The 17546-nt window shown below is 43.8% G+C and overlaps 1 protein-coding gene across 1 annotated transcript; it reads left to right on the top strand.

Moving 5' to 3' along the window:
- Positions 1 to 3432: 3432 nt before the first annotated feature.
- GABARAPL2 (GABA type A receptor associated protein like 2) lies at positions 3433 to 16343 on the top strand. Its single transcript, XM_036441087.2, has 4 exons — positions 3433 to 3605; positions 3946 to 4001; positions 5190 to 5362; positions 15748 to 16343. Exons 1-4 carry the CDS (start codon positions 3572 to 3574, stop codon positions 15836 to 15838), a joined length of 354 nt encoding a protein of 117 aa, XP_036296980.1. The 5' UTR covers positions 3433 to 3571; the 3' UTR covers positions 15839 to 16343.
- The last annotated feature ends 1203 nt before the right edge of the window (positions 16344 to 17546 follow it).

Raw genomic sequence — 17546 nt, 5'->3', positions numbered from 1 at the left:
ATTTTTATAAAAGTTGACCCGAAGTAAATACTTGTGTGTCTTTCATTAAAGTATCAATCAATGGTTCATACTTGAGTTCAACTAGTCCCGGTACACAATACATTGGAGGAAAGCACAGAACATCAGTGCCTCCGTGGTCTCGGATCTGGTCCTGAGCGAAGACCAAACTCTGGCCCCTTGGTCTCCAAATCTTCTGTTGCTTTCACTATACAGCAGCGTAGGTACGGAAGCAGGACACAAATCTCCTGGTTCTTCGTGGGATAAAGAATAATGACTACATAGCTCTCTCTGTTATACTCTGCTACCCTGATTGGGTACCAGCTGGTCTCTAGGTTTTAAGGGAAGCTGTGATCCTCCTCAAAGATAACACTGGCTTATCACTGAATTGAACGCCCCAATCCCCAGCTGTAAGGCAGTATTTCAATCATGGCAGAAATTATTTATCTTTTTTAAAAAAAGCATGGTTCACATCCAAGTTAATAAAAAGGCCTTGAAGGGTCACATTACAGTGCCAAGACAGAGTGTGGAGTCCAGTAGTTGAGGCCCTTCTTTTGAAGGCAACCTAGAAGTGGCTTTTAGTTGAAGAGAACAGCTAAGATCCTAACAGAAAAACAGAGAGAGGTCAAGACTTGCCCCTTATCACAGACCAAAATGACAATGTCATCTCCAAAAGATACTTTTGACCTCTGGTCCAGTACTACTCATTCTTGCTTTAAAGCTTTTCTGGGGTGGCCTCACAATTCTTCAAGATAGTAATTGTATTTCTTCAATCTTGTTATGATTCTGACATTATATTGTATCCATGCTTTAAGTAGATGTCTTTCATTTAATTAAATAACCATCAAAATAAGATTCTAGAATAGGTGGTTCTAGTGTCATCTTCCGAGGGTGACTCTGCTCTGAGGAAAAAGATGTTTGCCTTCAAGGCTCCTTCTTTCAGCAGAAGGAAATACACACAAGGTAGCTAGTGTTAGCTTAGTCACTGAAACAGGGAGGTGACTGTCAAGAATTTAGGTGTATGGCCCAAACCGGTTTGGCTCAGTGGATAGAGCGTCAGCCTTTGGACTGAAGGGTCCTGGGATCGATTCTGGTCAAGGGCATGTACCTTGGTTGCAGGCACATCCCCAGTGGAGAGTGTGCAGGAGGAGGCTGATCAATGATTCTCTCTCCATTGATGTTTCTAACTCTCTATCCCTCTCTTTCTCTCTGTAAAAAAAAAAAAAAAAAAAAAAAAAAAAAAAAAAAAATCAATAAAATATATATTTTTAAAAGACTTTAGGTGTATGAAGTACTTCAGCCTTCCTGGAGATGCCTTGAGTTTCCAAAACTATAATAATATTTAATATGCTAATTAGACCAAGTGTCCTTCCCGACGACCTTCCAGACAAAGCCAGGGCTGAGAGGGAAGCCCCGGGCCCCAGGTGCCTGCCAGCAGCTGGAGGGAAACCCAGGTCCCAGGTGCCAGAGGGAAGCTGGTGCCGGCAGCCAGGGGAAGGAAGGCCTACTCTTGCATGAATAGTTGAACAATAATGGATACTAATATTTACTCTTTGATGCCATGAGTTGAGGAAGCTTGTATTTGTGGTTCTATTTCAATTCTTTTAGAACATTCAATTTTTTTTAATGGTGAAGATCAGTCCATATTGTGTCATTTCATGCATTCATGACTCAGAACTGACTTTTTAGTTTCCAAGGACTGTAGGAAGCCAATTTCAGCATGTCATAATTGCACGTTTCATCAAAAGGTTGATGGGATTTGGGGACTCAACAACGGTTAAGTCACATATGTTATCACCTGCTCGAATACTAAAGGCATTTTCCCAAACTGAAAAGCATGATTGTTTGCTGCCAGACAGTTACATGTTATTGCCTCCTACTGGCCAAACACCTGAACAGCTGTAGGCTATTCCCCCTTCTGAAAATGGACTCTGTAGACTAAACTCTACCCTTTGAAGTGTATATCTCCACCTTGCCTTAGAACAGTGGTAGGAAAACTCATTAGTCAACAGAGCCAAATATCAACAGTACAATGATTGAAATTTCTTTTGAGAGCCAATTTTTTTTTAAACTTAAACTTCTTCTAATGCCACTTCTTCAAAATAGTCTAGCCCAGGCCATGGTATTTTGTGGAAGAGCCACACTCAAGGGGCCAAAGAGCCGCATGTGGCTCGAGAGCCGCAGTTTGCCAACCACAGCTCTAAACAATCAATGAAAAAATATCCTTGTTTTACTAAAATACAAACTCCATGAGAGCATAGCTGTCCATTCTGATTACTGGTTTTCCCAAGTCCTAGAACAGTGTTCCTATATTCAACAATAATTTTTGGTATGAAATTCATTAAAATAATTTTTTTTCATTTCATTAAAAACAAGTGAGTAAACTAAAAGCTATTTTGGTTGCTCAGACACACAATGTAAAAATAACAAAAATAATTTTAGAATGAAGTTAGATTCCACAGCATCCATCAGGAATTTCAACTATGGGAAATATTGAATGACAATGTTCAAATATCCAGGCCTTTCAGATGCATCAGAATCACAGGCATGTGGCAAGGATCATGTGCCCAATTAAGCAAGTATTCCTGTTACATATTCACCAGCTCATAAGCATATGGTGATCTAAAGCCCTGATGACATCACTGGAAATCCCGAAGGCTGAGGCAGATGACACATACACACGGAGCTTATGCTGTGATTGCTGAATCTCACACTGACTACTAAAGAAGCTCATCTCATGATCAGCTCTCAGAGGAATTCAGCTATCAGAGTTAGTCACCTCTAACGCCTCTGATTTTAGGGTTAAGGGGGGTCTCTCTGTGATCAGTGTAATGTTACAGTCCTCGGATGCACATTTCTGATAACTTTCCTAATATATTTATTTATGAATAAAGGAAAGAAATTGGATTTAAGTTCAATTTCTCGGTCCAAGCCAACCTAGTATGGCTGTTCTTAATACGGAACCCTTGGGTTGTCATCAGTATTCCTCCCCACCCAATCCGGTATGGAGCCCCCAACCTGTTACTCCGCATAGTACTTCCCAAACCGTCAATGCCCTACACAGAACCCCCTCACTGCCAGCCATCATTAACCACCAGAGACCCCTTTTCTGTCATTCATATCCCCCTCAAAACACCCCCTTCTTGTCACTAAGGCCCCAGTCAGACTTCCCCCTGAAGAACCCTATTCTATCAGCCAGACCCTCAACCTCTCCTGCCCGTTAGCAACGTCCCCGGAGACCCTACTCCTAGCACCAATTCCCAAACACCTCCCCCCAGGTCGCCGGTATCCCTCACGGACGCCCCTGACTCCAACGTCATCAGCTCCACTCCCGTGTTTACACCACGCGACGCCCCTGGCGTGCGGCCCCGCCCCTTGGCGCCGCCACCGGACGGACGGCGCCGGAAGCCCCGCCCCCGGCCGGTTGCTAGGCTCCGGCAGCCGGAAGTCCCGCCTGTCGTGTAGTCACCACCGCCGCCGCTGTCGTTGTTGTTGTGGTTGGTGCCCTGAGCTCCGCGGCTCCGAGAGCCGGCTGCGTCTCTGCCCCGCCGCCGCCGCCGCCGCCGCCGCCGCCATGAAGTGGATGTTTAAGGAGGACCACTCGCTGGGTGAGGATCCGCACCCTGGCCGGGCCGTGGGGGCCGGCGCGGCGGGTGGGCCCCCTCCCCCACTCGGGCGGCCCTGGGCTGGGCTGGGCCGGGCAGAGCGGTTGCTGCTGCTGCTCTTGGGGCCGGCGTCTTCGAGATCCCGGCCCGCGGACCCCGTGCCGCCTTGGGAGGACCTCTTGGCATCAGGAGGCCGAGGACCGAGGCCGCGGGGACGCCTGAGCCAGGGCCCAGGGCGTGCGTAGATGGCGGGGGAGGAAGGTTAGGGGGGGGAGGTGGTTTGGGGACCGGCCGGCTGGCAGGCTGGCAGGCGCCACAGTCAGCCTGGTGTTTCTCCCCCCAGAGCACAGATGCGTGGAATCCGCGAAGATCCGAGCGAAATATCCCGACCGGGTTCCGGTGAGTGGACTCCCCGCCCCTTCACCTCACTGTCACCTCTGTCTGCTGGGACTCGTCATGGGGCCCAAACCATTCAAGAGTTGACAAGTTTGAGGTTCCAGTCCCCGGGTCACACAGTAGCCGACTGGGCAGACTGGGTTATAGGGGTAATCCGGGACCTGAACTTGAGGGGCTGGAGCTGGAGCTGGGTGCTGTTTAGGGTGCTTCAGTGCTGAATCTCCCGATCTAGGCCAGTGAGCTGCCTGCAGCCTCCGGGCTCCCTCGCCAATTATATAAGGAACGATATTCTAGGACAGGGCAACAGGTCACTGCCACTTTGGGGAACGGTGGTGGAGGGAGCCTGTCACTTTGGTCTTGGAAGTGGTACTTTAGTCTCAGGACGGTCTCATCTTTTAACTTTGAACCTCCATCTTTACCTGACTAATAGCTCCCTTTTCTCTCAGCCTGACGCTGTCATCCTTTCCTGAAAATAAATAAATAAATAAAAAAAATAAAAATCTGAGAAGCCGCTGAAAACCCCTTCTCCCATGGTTTTCCCTTCACCTGTAATAAACATGACCCTATATTTATTCCATCCTCGGGGAGATGGATTCTGTAATCCCTATTGATTTTTAAAAGGCATCAGGCCTGTTTATCATAGCTCATTGCTTGTGAGCACTTCCTTAGGAGATGGGGCAGGAGGGACACATTAGAAACCTAGCTGAGAGAGAGAAGCAGCAGGCAGCAGGCTCTTGGTTGGCTGGGATTGCCAGGCGTTCCCATTAGCCCATCCATTCTCATTTCTGTGATCCTGGGATCTTGATTCCCCTGTAGTGTGAAGGCAGATCCATACTGGGGTGCTGGAATAATAGGGTACAGATGAAACTCCCACCAGATATCCTTGGGTCTGCCCAGACAAAATGTTAAAAGGCTTTGTGTGAAAAGCTGTACTTCTCTTAGGCATGCAGAGATCAGAGAGGAGAAATGTAATAATGGACCACAGAAGCACTTACTGTTTCCCTCTAACGTATTTAGATCAGTTTTTCACCTCCAGTTTGTGTGGTCTATTAAGCCAAGGGCATATTTCTTTATGTCACGTAGTTCCCCGCCCACCTCCTTGCCCACACACTGTTACTCATGAGCTCGCTGACAATGCAAGGCCAGGGCCTCCATGAGAAATCCAGTCCTGACCTCTCTTTGCTTTCCCAGGTGATCGTGGAAAAAGTCTCAGGCTCTCAGATTGTTGACATTGACAAACGGAAGTATCTGGTTCCATCTGACATCACTGTGGCTCAGTTCATGTGGATCATCAGGAAAAGGATCCAGCTTCCTTCTGAAAAGGCCATCTTCCTGTTTGTGGATAAGACAGTCCCACAGTCCAGGTAAGGGATGTTGACTGAAATTGGCCATCTGCGTGGCTGCTTACAGAACTCAAAAATTTTGGAGGTCTGAAAACTCTTAGATGTCCTAATTAAAAATCTGGATCTTTGCACTTCCTGATATCAGGAGCTCAAGGAAAATACGGGATGCAATACACGAGCGTGTACTTTGGGTTAAGAAACTAGAACAAGACCTGGACTTTTTTTTTTTTAAATGATGAAATTTAGTCTCAACTCCCAAGAATCCTCTAAAATAGCTGAGGACTCTTAAGCTTAAGTCACCAGTAGAACCGAAGCCTGAAATAATTTTCTCCAAATGATTCATGAAATCAGTCCTGTCGTTCTCCACCAGAAGCTTGGCCTTGCTGAGGCTCAGTTTTAGTTAACCAACCTGCTTGCTTGCTCTCCAAATTCAGTCACTTCTGCAACTGGGAGAGTCTCTAGCTGCACCTGATCTTCAGTTCGCTGAAATGGCTGCCATCCAGCAAAGGGCTCTGAGGTCTCTTTACAGATAAGCCTCCCTTAGTACCACCTGTTCTCACTGTCAGAGTCTGACTGTGGAGAGAGGAAAATGGACTGGCTCAGCCTAATTCCCTGGTCAGTGCTTTCTTGTTACTGATTGAATACTTCTAGGCCCTGTGCCAGATGCTGGCCCTTCTCTCTTGAGTGTGAGTTCCTGGCTGCATCTCATCTTTGTGACCCAAACTAAGTTTAATTTGTTGTGCTACCCCTCTCCGCCTTCCAAATAGTACTTCTAAAAGCCAAGGCTTTCAGAAGCCCTGGGAACTAGCCCAGTGTGGCCAAATATCTTCCTTTTGAAAATCCTTGAAAGCTCTAGAAGGGGCTTAGGCCATATTCTAATCCCTTTCCCACAAAAGGAAAAAAGCTCTTTTTTGGTCTTAAGAACCAAAAAGCAGAAATGCTATTTTTAGGTCTGATTTGCTCTGTCCTAATCTCCATCCCTTCCTTGTGTGAGGCAGAGAAGCAGCATAGGGGAGAGATGGAAGGTTCTTCCCTAAGGTTTGTTGACATAAGAAATGCCCAACATGTAGAGAATTTTTATAAGTTTATTTGAGCCCGAACAGATGACACAGTTGTTGGGAAAGAAGATCACATGTCCCTGGGAGAGTGACCGTTTTTCAGTTTCTTTTATGCATTTGAAATTAATGAAGTAACATAATGAAGATTACATACAGGTAGGAGAAAGCAAGGTGAGGATTGGATTACAGGGTAAGTTAAGATTATGTGCTTTCTTGAGAATGGGGCTACACTTATTTCAAATGTATATTAACCTAGATACACAAGAACAATGGGATAAGGTTTGCTTAAGGCAAAGATGAATTTTTCTCTAAAAAATTTATATGCTTGGAGTGTAACTAGCCATCATGACTTGCCCTGTTAACAATTTGTGATCTGGCCTGGCCTGTGTGCCTCAGTTGGTTGAGTGTTGACTTATGTATCTAGAGGTTGCTGGTTCAATTCCTGGTCAGGGCACATCCCTGGGTTGTGGGTTCAATCTCCAGTAGGGGGCATGCGGGATGCAGCCAATGGCTGTTTCTCTCTCATTGATATTTCTCCCTCTCCCTTCCTTTCTCCCTAAAAGAAATAAAGCCATATTTTGTTTAAAAAAGTGTGTGAGCAGATCATCCTGTGAAGTTTCTTTCCATAGAAACTCTTTCATCCACAGGCCTATGTCCTGCCATCTGGGTGCCGTTGGTCTGCTATAGCGGTTGCTCAGGGAGCAGTGGTTTTGCTAGAGGTGTCAAGCCAGAGTTGGACTCTCCTAGCCTTTCTTAGGCCTCTGGGTAGTGTGGAGCTAGACACACTGTTCACCAGGGGAGGGGGCCCCACCCACGTAGGGTCACTTGGCTTCCCTTAAGATGGTAGGGAAGGTAAGTCTTTCGCATCACCTGCTACTTCTGCAAGCCTTTGAGACTGTCTTTCCTTCTTGGAGGAGGCTTCTTAGTGGGAGGAAGTAGGTGACTATTACCTATGAGTTTATTTCCTTGAATTCTGATCCTCTGATACTTAAAAGGAAATGAAGCAGGCTTCCGAGGCCATTAAGATTACTCTGATGGCTCCACGTTAATCTCACAATTAAAATGGCTGCAAATTTTTAGCAGTTACTCCCCTTCCTCCCATTAACCCTGAGATATAAATAGAATTGGAAAGGAAAAGTGATTCTTAGGGCAGCAGAGGCTGCTTCGGGCCATTTTCTCTCCAATTCTCATTTGCCTTTCCAACCTGGTAAGAATCTACCCTAAAGCAGATTTACACCTTTGATCTAAGTCAGGATTTGAGTCACTAATGGGGGCCCCTTTGCCCATGCTTTTGCCCTAGGTAATGACTTCTAGCTCCACACTTAAAGCAGCAGTGTTTTGTTTTGTTTTGTTTTTTTTGGGGGGGGGTGCTGGCCTTAAAAACACATTTGTTTACAAACAAGTGACATCATGGGGCTTTATGCACATGCTAATCACCTAATAGCTCAAACAAAATTGCCTCAGGGTTGCCTTCCTAAAGCTGGTGTGTGAGTCATCTCCTCCATCTTCTCACCCAAGGCAGGTTAGCAGCCTTTTTCTCAGCTCTTTCCAGACTCCTTAGGGAAGCCCGGAGCCGCTGTAACCTGCAGCTAGTGTTCGCTGCTTCATAAATGTTAGGGAAGTGAGTTGAGAAAGGAAGAATCCAACCCTACAGAGCGCTCCCCCATCCAGCAAGATCTGCACTAGGATCACTTAGGCTGAGGCTGAGCTATAGTGGCTTCCATTATACCTGCCTTGGCGCAGGACTTTGTGTGTTCTGAACACGGGTGATCATCATGTAGAATGTTGTGATTATTGTTTAGAGTGGAGAGTATTAAACAGAGGCCTGCACCAGTGAGGTCCTTTGGCCTAGCCAGTGATTAGGCGGATGGGGATGGAGGGGAGCTGGTCTGGAGGAGGGACTGTGGGAGGTTGGCCAGCCGGGAAGAGGGGCTGCAGGATGTTGGCTGTGGTAGTGCACTGGCCAGGGGGCAACTCCTGCGTTGAACATCTGCCCTGGTGGTCAGTGTGCATCATAGCAACCAATCAACTAACTGGTCATTTGATTGCTTAGGTTTTATACACTGAGAGGCCAGATTATGATCTCTGAACGCAAATAATCTGGCAACTCAGTGTGTATATATAAATATATGTATTATATATACATATATAAATGTATTTGTAAATATATATATATATATATATATATATATATATATGCGTGTATATATATATACACACACACACACACACACACACACATATATGGTGCATTAAGTCGTGCATGGGTGGGGTCCAACCAGCCTGGTGGTGGGGAGGGAGGGGACGGACATGGGTGGTTGGCCAGCCTGCCTGCTGGTCGAACTCCTGTTCGAGAGGACAATGTGCATATTAGCCATTTATTATATAGGATTGTACACTGAGTGGCCAGATTATTATGTGTTCAGAGATCATAATAATCTGGCCACTCCGTGTGTGTGTGTGTGTGTGTGTGTGTGTATGTATGTATGTATGTATATATATATATATATATATATATATATATATCCATTCTAGAAATAGACACAGGCAAGTCCCTAAGAGTTTTACTTCCCTAATTCTTTCTGAGTTCTGTTTTTAAAAAGGGGGATCTCACATTTAATATTGGAAAGTTGAATTCTCTACCTAGGTGCCTACATCCAGGAGCAGGCCAAAAAACGAAGAAAGAACTATGGGTTGGTGCAGATAGGACCTGAGAAAGCATATCAGTGTACAGATTCTCAGTTGTGTCATTGGAGGGGAACCCAGACCCACTAGTGGTGCCTGCCTTTTGGCCTTTTGGTTAGAATACAGAGAAGAGTCTTATTCATCTCTGTTTTAAATAGAAACAAGAGTATATTATTAAATTAAATATCTCTAAGAGGTGATAATTTGAAAATGTTATATCGGTAAACCTGTGATGTTTAAGATTATGATGTTTAATTGGTTCTAGATCTTAAACGAGGTACTAAGGCCCTAGCTGGTTTGGTTCAGTGGATAGAGTGTCGGTCTGCAAACTGAAGGGTCCCAGGTTCAATTCTGGTCAAGGACACATGCCTGGGTTGTGAGCTCAATCCCCAGTTGGGGACATGCAGGAGGCAGTTGATCAATGATTCTCATCATTGTTTCCTCTCCCTTTCTCTCTGAAATCAATAAAAATATATATTAAAAAAAAAAGAGGTATTAAGTAAAAGGAAGTTAGTTGTGTTGTTGTATAGTCCATTCAAACTTTATTTAGAAATGTGCTTATCTAGCTGAAACCGGTTTGGCTCAGTGGTAGAGCATCGGTCTGCGGACTGAAAGGTCCCAGGTTCAATTCTGGTCAGGGGCATGTACCTTGGTTGCGGGCACATCCCTGGTAGGGGGTGTGCAAGAGGCAATGGGATAATGTTTCTCTCTCATCGAAGTTTCTATCTCTCTCTCTCCCTTCCTCTCTGTAAAAAATCAATAAAATAAAAGAAAAAAGAAATGTGCTTATCTAAAGCACTTTTGATAATTTTTGGGTAAATAACTCTTCAATAATGGGGTTTATTTCAGCTATTGATCAAGGTTTATTTATATGAGGAAAATCTGACAAAAGGAATGAGCAGGAGTTAATTTTCATTTTTTAGAATTTTGGGGGACTCTTAGGGTCATATTAACTTTCACTTTGAGGCCAATGTCTTCCCAGGACCCACAGCAGTGGCCACTGTCCTCCCACCTCACCCCATCTATCTATACCCCTGCTGGAAAAGAGATAAATCCAGGTCCAGTGGAAGCATTTGTGCTCCAAAGCAGACAGGTGGCCAGGTGTGCCTATCAGCTAATTCATGAGTCAGGATCCATGACCTGCCCTTGATTGGGGGATGGGGGAGGTTCTTCAGGGAAAGGGCATCCACACAATTCTAGGTCAGCCTCCTGATTTATAAGCTGTTGAATAGTTTAAAGCTGTTTGCCCTCAGCAGCATGGCCATTCCTGGATAGGATCCTTCTAAAAGGCTATTGGTTAGTTTGTTAGGATCTGCGACCTTGAATGGAGCAGTGGGAAACAGGTTTTAGGGGATTAGGTTCATTCCATTCAGTACTTCGGGCTCCATGGCTTGAGTCTGCCAATTGGTTTTTCCAGTCATTCCACATCAGACTCAGAGCTTAGAAGGCGGCAGTACCCCTTGTCCTCAGCAGCATCCTTCTCGGAGGAATGCGTGTACTACTTGATTGGAAGCCACCTGTGGGTGTCTTCTGCAACCAGTAGCTTGGGCAGGAAGCCTTGGATTTGTAGTGCTGTTAGTGAATTGTCAGGTCATCCAGCAAGCCTGTGCAGCTTAGCCAGACATGCACATCAGAGCTGCCTCTGTGCTTCAGGATCCCCGGGTGCTCCAGCAGTGGGCTGCTCAATGCTGTGTCGTGGCCTCCGCGCGTTCTTAGAGGGAAGTTCATCTTGGAGGCTCATGAAACTGGTCTTAACTGGCACAGCGGCCTTCTCCAATAGACTGCCTGCTGATGAGGGTCACGTTTTGCATCCTGCACTTCCATTTGACTATTGTTTTTTTTTTTCATATATATTTTATTGATTTTGTACAGAAAGGAAGGGAGAGAGATAGAGAGTTAGAAACATCAATGAGAGAGAGTCATCGATCAGCTGCCTCTTGCACATGCCCTACTGGGGATATACCCGCAACCAAGGTACGTGCCCTTGACCGGAATCGAACCCGGGACCTTTCAGTCCCCAAGCCGACGCTCTATCCATTGAGCCAAACCGGTTTCGGCCCATTTGACAATTATTTTAATGGAACATAAAAACATTAAAAAACAAACAAACTATATTTGCGGCCCAGTTCTTTTTGGCTCCAGGCCAAGTTACTCTGACTGTGTGTGTGTGTGTGTGTGTGTGTGTGGCCTGGTACAACTTTCATACCATACTGTGCAGATACGGCAGTCTTCTTTCATGGTACCCAGGGAAGCCTCGAAATAAGGCATTCAGTCACAGGCTGCTGAATGGAGAGTTTAGCTCTTAGCATCAAGCATTGTCAGTTTTCAAGTTCCTACCCAATGGGTACCCTGAGTACAAGGATACAGTGATACATTGCTACTGCCAACTAAATAAAGTTTCCACACAAGGCTACGTGACAGGAAAGGAGAACAGTGAGAGGGCTCTTAAAGTCATTAGGCACAGCCATCTCCTTGTCAAATTACAGGATCTGCAGGAGAAACCGCTAGGACCTGGCTACTCAGTGTGCGATGCAGAGGCTGGCAGCAGTAGCCTTATCTGGGAACTTGTTAGAAATATGGAGTCACAGGTCCCACCCCGACCTTCTGGTGATTTTGTATGCATGTTTGTGTGAGAAGCGCTGTGCTAAGGAAGATCTCTGTAGAAGGTACAGGGATGCTGACCCTGGGGCGTTAGATCTAGTGTGTATGCACTTGGAGGCGGCACAGTTTGGTGGTAAGAATGCCTCCTGGCTTTATGACCTGGGGTAAAAGAAATTATTTAACCTCTCTGCCTCACTTTTATCTGTGAACTGTGGATTAGGATAGTGCCTGCCTCATAAGGTTGTTGTGAGGATAGAGTTAATACATGTAACACACTCAGAACAATGCTTGGCACGGGTTTGTTTCTATAGTTAGGATTTTTATGATTAGCCTCTGTAGCTGCTAGGGCACTCACTGCTTAAGCAAATTAAAAAACCAAATTTCACTTAAAAGACAATGAAATCTGAAGACAGAAAGCCCCATGATTATCCTCATCTCAGAGTCTCAGAGCCTGCCCTAGACGATAGTGGTTCCAATATGTCAGTCAGCATACAGAGAGTAAGAGCAGAACTTAGTCTGTCAGGTGGAAGCAAACAACAGAGGCATCAAGAGGTGGCTGCCTTGGAATTCCACACAATGTCTGCTACCTCTGTGTCTAAACACTGAGGTAATAGCAGTGGGGAGATGGTAGGGTCCAGTCTCATCAAGGTCACCCTGGACACTTGGACCAAATGGGACAAAGGGAACTGTGGCAATAGCTGTAGCTGTTTTCCCCTTAGCCTTATTCCGAGAAATCTCAGAGAAAAGTTGAGTTCTTTGGGTCATTCCCAACCACCAGGGTAAAAGTCTTGAGAGACTCAGCTACTTGTTCAACACCTTTGCTAGTTGCTGCCTCCTTGCTTCATTTCCTGTGGTGTCACTTTGCTTCCTGATCACATGGCTCTTCAAGATAAGCATCTCAAAAAGACAAAAAGGACAAGCAGCTATCTCCTTCTGGCACAGGTACTGGTTCTCAACCTTGGGTGCACATGGAATCACCTTTGGCATTTTAAATCATGCTGATGTACTGATGCCTGGGTCCTACATCTCCAGAGGTTCATACATAATTGGTCTGGGGGGGTGCTTATGTGTGGAGACGTTTTTAAAGCTCCCCATTGGTTCTGATGTGCAGCCAAGGTTCAGCCCTACCACTCCAGATGTTCTCATGAGCAGGTTTCCTCCCTCTGTCCACTGTTCCCCAAATCCTCATATGTTCCAGGAAAGTGTTGTCAATAGAAATGGCATCAGAATTACATTTGTAATTTTCAAGTTTCTAATAATCACATTAAGAAGGGGAAAAAAAGTGGCATTAATTTTAATAATATATTTATCCAGTATATACAAAATATTTCAACATGTAATCAAAATTGAGATATTTTACATCCTTTTTTTCCCCTCCATACTAAGTCTTTGAAATCTTGTGTATATTTTATACTTTCAGCACATCCCAATTCAAAGGGATCTTTTTTGGATTGATTTTACCGTTTCCTCAAAAATAAGACAGTGTCTTATATTAATTTTTGCTCCCAAAGACGCGCTAGGTCTTATTTTCAGGGGATGTCTTATTTTTCCATGAAGAAGAATACAGTACACATTTATTGTTAAATGAAAATAAAGGAAATTTATTACGTGTATACGGTAGTACGGTAGTTGTCAACACAAACCAGACAAACTGTGAATCCTACAGTATCAAGAAATTTACTCATTTATTCAATGACAATCATGTTATCATCTTCTGGACCATCATCATAACAATCCAATTCCTGAATTTCCTGGTGAATTTCTTGTGACTCCATTTCTTTCAGAATCAGTGGACCAGATCTCTCATGTTTAGCCTAGGGGGCCCTTATTTTCGGGGGATGCCTTATATTTCACTCAGAAGGAAACCTGTAAGTAGGTCTTATTTTCGGGGAAACACAGTAGAGAGAGGGGCAGAGGGATGGGAAAGAGAAAGAAAGGCATTGATTTGTTGTTCCATTTATTTATGCATTCGTTGTATGTGCCCTGATTGGGAATTGAACCTGCAATCTTGGCATATTGGGACAACAGGGCAGCATATTCTAATTCAGACGAGCCACATTTCAAATGCTGAATGTAGTTAATGACTACTGTATTGGACAATAAAAAATATGACATTTCTGTCAGCAGAAATTTCTAGCAGACCATGCTGTTCCAGGGAGTCCTTATTTTACAAATTCCAGGTTAAGAGATCCTCACAAGGAACACTGTTTCATTGCACAAGATGCTGATGACAGACCGTTTTGTATTCATGCTCATCCACCCCCACTTTGTTACTTAATAATTCTTATCTACCCACACAGCCAAATGGGCCGAGTCTGAAAACAGGTAGGAAGAATAGAAAAGGAAGAAATCTCCCCATAATAAATGTAGCCCAATGTCCCTGATAATATGCAAGTTCCACACAGCCCACCAGGAGCATAGCAGCAGAGTGGGCAGTCATTGTTTCCCCAGCTTTAGGCCCTGGTCCTTTCATTATCCACCCCAGTGGCCCTTATTTTACTGAATCCTGCATTTAGCATCTATTGTGACCTGTCCAGGCTGGTGACCTCTGATGTCTCCAGCTGGTTCTGGTTGACCTCATCACTCATGGTTACACTGATGCTTAGCATATTTCTCCTAATAGTAGAGTCACGTGGCCAGAGCTCATCCAGGGTTCCAGGTGTTACAAGTCTTATTCTGGAGGTGGTAGTGCAGTCCAATTTATGGCTTAGGGAAAGCCATCTTTTCTAGCCACATATTTAGTATCTATTTCGGAAGGGTCCTTAGGAAGGCCACGCAGGGCTTCTTTGAATCCCAGGTTCAATCTGAGAGATGTTTGCATTGCATGTGAGGAAAATAATTTGTCTTTGATGATGCTGACACAGATTTCTGGAGCACAGGGTTCTTGATGGGGGAGCTTCCACAAGAATGAACCCACTTGTAATTATAAATTAGAAATCTTCACTAAACCAGGCTGAAGCAGAAGTAAGCTCCATGTACTCTTCTGTTCCTTGGTCCTCTATCCATACAGGGATGGGTTTCATAGGCTCTTAATTTTGCTTGTTCCCCCCGCCCCCCCTCCCGCCCTTGGCGTTCAGAAAGCATTCTAAGTGTATATGTATTAACAAGCACTAACCAGCCAGCCCCACTTAAGGAGCTAGATAGAGCTGGCTTCTGAAGGATTTACTTTGTGTGAAGGTGAGTGCTTGGAGCAGGAGAATGGAGAATTGATTCTAGTCTTGTGATTCCCGGAGGCCTAATTTACCTTCTTTACAACAGGAATGTAGCATTAATGAGACCTGAATTTCTTTGTACTACCTACCACCAAAGTTGTGGCAGAGAGTAGCTAGTTTAAGTATTAAGTTCCTTATCCATAAGTCATCTTTCTCCCAACACCTAGCCCTAGTAATCAAACCAAATTTTTAATGTTTCTTTTTAAAAACTTTATTTCAAGATAACTACATTTATAGAAATGCAGTTATATTGGTTAAGAGAATGGAGTTTAACTTATTTTATATGATTTGGACCATAAATTTGGTACATGGTTTAAGCGTTTAAAAAAAAAAAAAAAAGTATTTATGCCCTGGCTGGTTTGGTTCAGTGGATAGAGCATTGGCCTGTGAACTGAAGGGTCCCATTTTGGTTCTTGTCGAGGGCACATGCCCAGGTTGTGGGCTCGATCCCCAGTAGGAGGCAGCCGATCAATGAGTCTCTCTCATCATTGATATTTCTCTCTCTCTCCCTCTTCCTCTCCCTTCCTCTCTGAAATCAATAAAAAAAAAAAAAAAATTTTTTTAAAAAGGATTTGCAATTTGGTTTATTTTTCTAATATTACAAATGTATATGAAAGATTCTCCATTACATACTGCTAAAGCAGGCAGCAAGAACCTTGAGAAATTAACCTTTGGTTTGTCTCTGAAAAATAACATAGATTGTACTGTAAAAGTTTATAAAGTTGGTACAGCAAAACTGTGTGTAATGTTTCAATGCCAGTTTACAAAGTTCAGTAATTAATGGATGCTGAAAAGTGGGGAGAGCCTAACTATACATTTTCAATATTGTTTTTTGTTTCTCTCTTTCAAGCCTAACTATGGGACAACTTTACGATAAGGAAAAAGATGAAGATGGATTCTTGTATGTGGCCTACAGTGGAGAGAACACGTTTGGCTTCTGAAGGCCCGTGCTGTACCTGCTTGTGTATCTTGTAAATAGCCGGCCATTTTCAGTTACTATACCACAACCTCTTCACATAGACCTATTAGTGCATTTGTAACTGGATTGATTTCTTAATATATTGGAAGGTTTTTGTTTCCTTAGAATAGTAAGTTATATACAGAGTTTTATTTTGAGTTTTTCTTTTTGTGCACTGTCCTCATGGCTATACTCTCCAGAGAACTCGTTCCTCTAGGAATCATATTTAATGAAGATATTTCCATATTGAAGTGAAGTAGGTGGGGAATTAAAGCGAAAGGGAGGGAGACAATGCATTTTATTCTGGACTATATTTGAAGTGTTAGATGGCTAAGTGTTAAAAGCATTCAAATTAAATCCTTAGCAATCAGAACACTTGCTTTCTAGATTTTGCCAACTGCCAATCATGTTGGACTGAGCTAATCTGTTCCTCTTTCTGAAACTATTAAGGTAAATAATTAACAATAAAACTTCCTGTTACAAAGGCATTGCAGTGTGACCATGTCTTTATTCACCATCTTTTAGATGAGTCAGGCAAGTAGCTCTTATGTCTGCCAGGCCAGGAGGAGGGTTTGTGGGGCCATGGCAGCACAGCTTGGAACAGGAAGCAGTGGCCTGTGTCATAAGAACGGACTTTTTAAAAATATATATTTTTTTACTGATTTCGAGAGGAAGGAGAGGGAGAGGAACAGAAACATCGAGAGAGAGCGTTGATCAGTTGCCTCTTGCATGCCCCCTCCTGTGGGTCGAGCCTGCAACCCAAGCATGTGCCCTTGACGGAACAGAACCCATGATTCCAGTCTGCAGTTCAACGCTCTATCCACTGAGCCAAACCAGCTAGGGCAGAACTTTTTTAAGTGGTTAATGTGATCAGGTGGTTCAGATATCAAGCCTCTATAAAAGGTATACATTGAGAGTTCCCACCACTGTCTACTGCCTATAAGAAACTACTTTTACTGGCTTCCTATTTCTTTTTAGTATTTATTTTTGGAAGTACAATTAAATATAAATACATAACCTTATTTTCTTTTTCTTATAGAAAACATTATATACCTACGTATATTGCTTTTTTTCATTTAACAAAATATCCTGGTGATCTTTCCATATCAATCTACAGCCTTTCATTCATTTTTACAGCAAATAGTATTGCAATATATGGGTATATGATTATTACTTAAGCAGTTCTCTATGAATGGTATTTGGGTTATTTGCAATCTTTTACTGTTAAATACAGTGTTGGAATGCTAACTATATTCATATAGCCTTTATATGTACCTGCACTTATTAAGGTGCTGCTCCTTAATCCCTTCTTTCTAAAAAATGAAGATTTCGATTTTTCATGGTACATGAATTTCATGATTTATTAATAGGAAATGCTTGCTTGCTTCCTAAATCTTCCCCAGACAGATTGTGTTGGAGGCTAGAGCTCTACATAGAGCATTAAAGAAAACATATCACCCAGCGATCTAAGAACATGTAGTTAAAATGGCTGTCAGGCCGAAACCGGTTTGGCTCAGTGGATAGAGCATCAGCCAGTGGACTGAAAGGTCCTGGGTTCGATTCCGGTCAAGGGCATGTACCTTGGTTGTAGGCTTATCCCCAGTAGGGGGTGTGCAGGAGGCAGCCGGTCGATGCTTCTTTCTTATTGATGTTTCTAACTATCTCTCTCTCTTCCTCTCTGTAAAAAATCA

Source organism: Pipistrellus kuhlii, unplaced genomic scaffold (genome assembly GCF_014108245.1).
Source record: "Pipistrellus kuhlii isolate mPipKuh1 unplaced genomic scaffold, mPipKuh1.p scaffold_m20_p_17, whole genome shotgun sequence".
Classification (NCBI taxonomy): Eukaryota; Metazoa; Chordata; class Mammalia; order Chiroptera; family Vespertilionidae; genus Pipistrellus; species Pipistrellus kuhlii.
The sequence above is the reverse complement of the archived record's forward strand: the minus strand, read 5'-3'. Positions and strand labels throughout refer to the sequence as shown.

Excerpts from the sequence above, each read along its gene's own strand:
- GABARAPL2 (XM_036441087.2), top strand. The coding sequence starts at position 3,572 with ATGAAGTGGATGTTTAAGGAGGACCACTCGCTGG. Across the intron at positions 4,002-5,189 it reads AATATCCCGACCGGGTTCCG|GTGATCGTGGAAAAAGTCTC; the intron begins GTGAGTGGACTC and ends TTGCTTTCCCAG. Across the intron at positions 5,363-15,747 it reads AAGACAGTCCCACAGTCCAG|CCTAACTATGGGACAACTTT; the intron begins GTAAGGGATGTT and ends CTCTCTTTCAAG.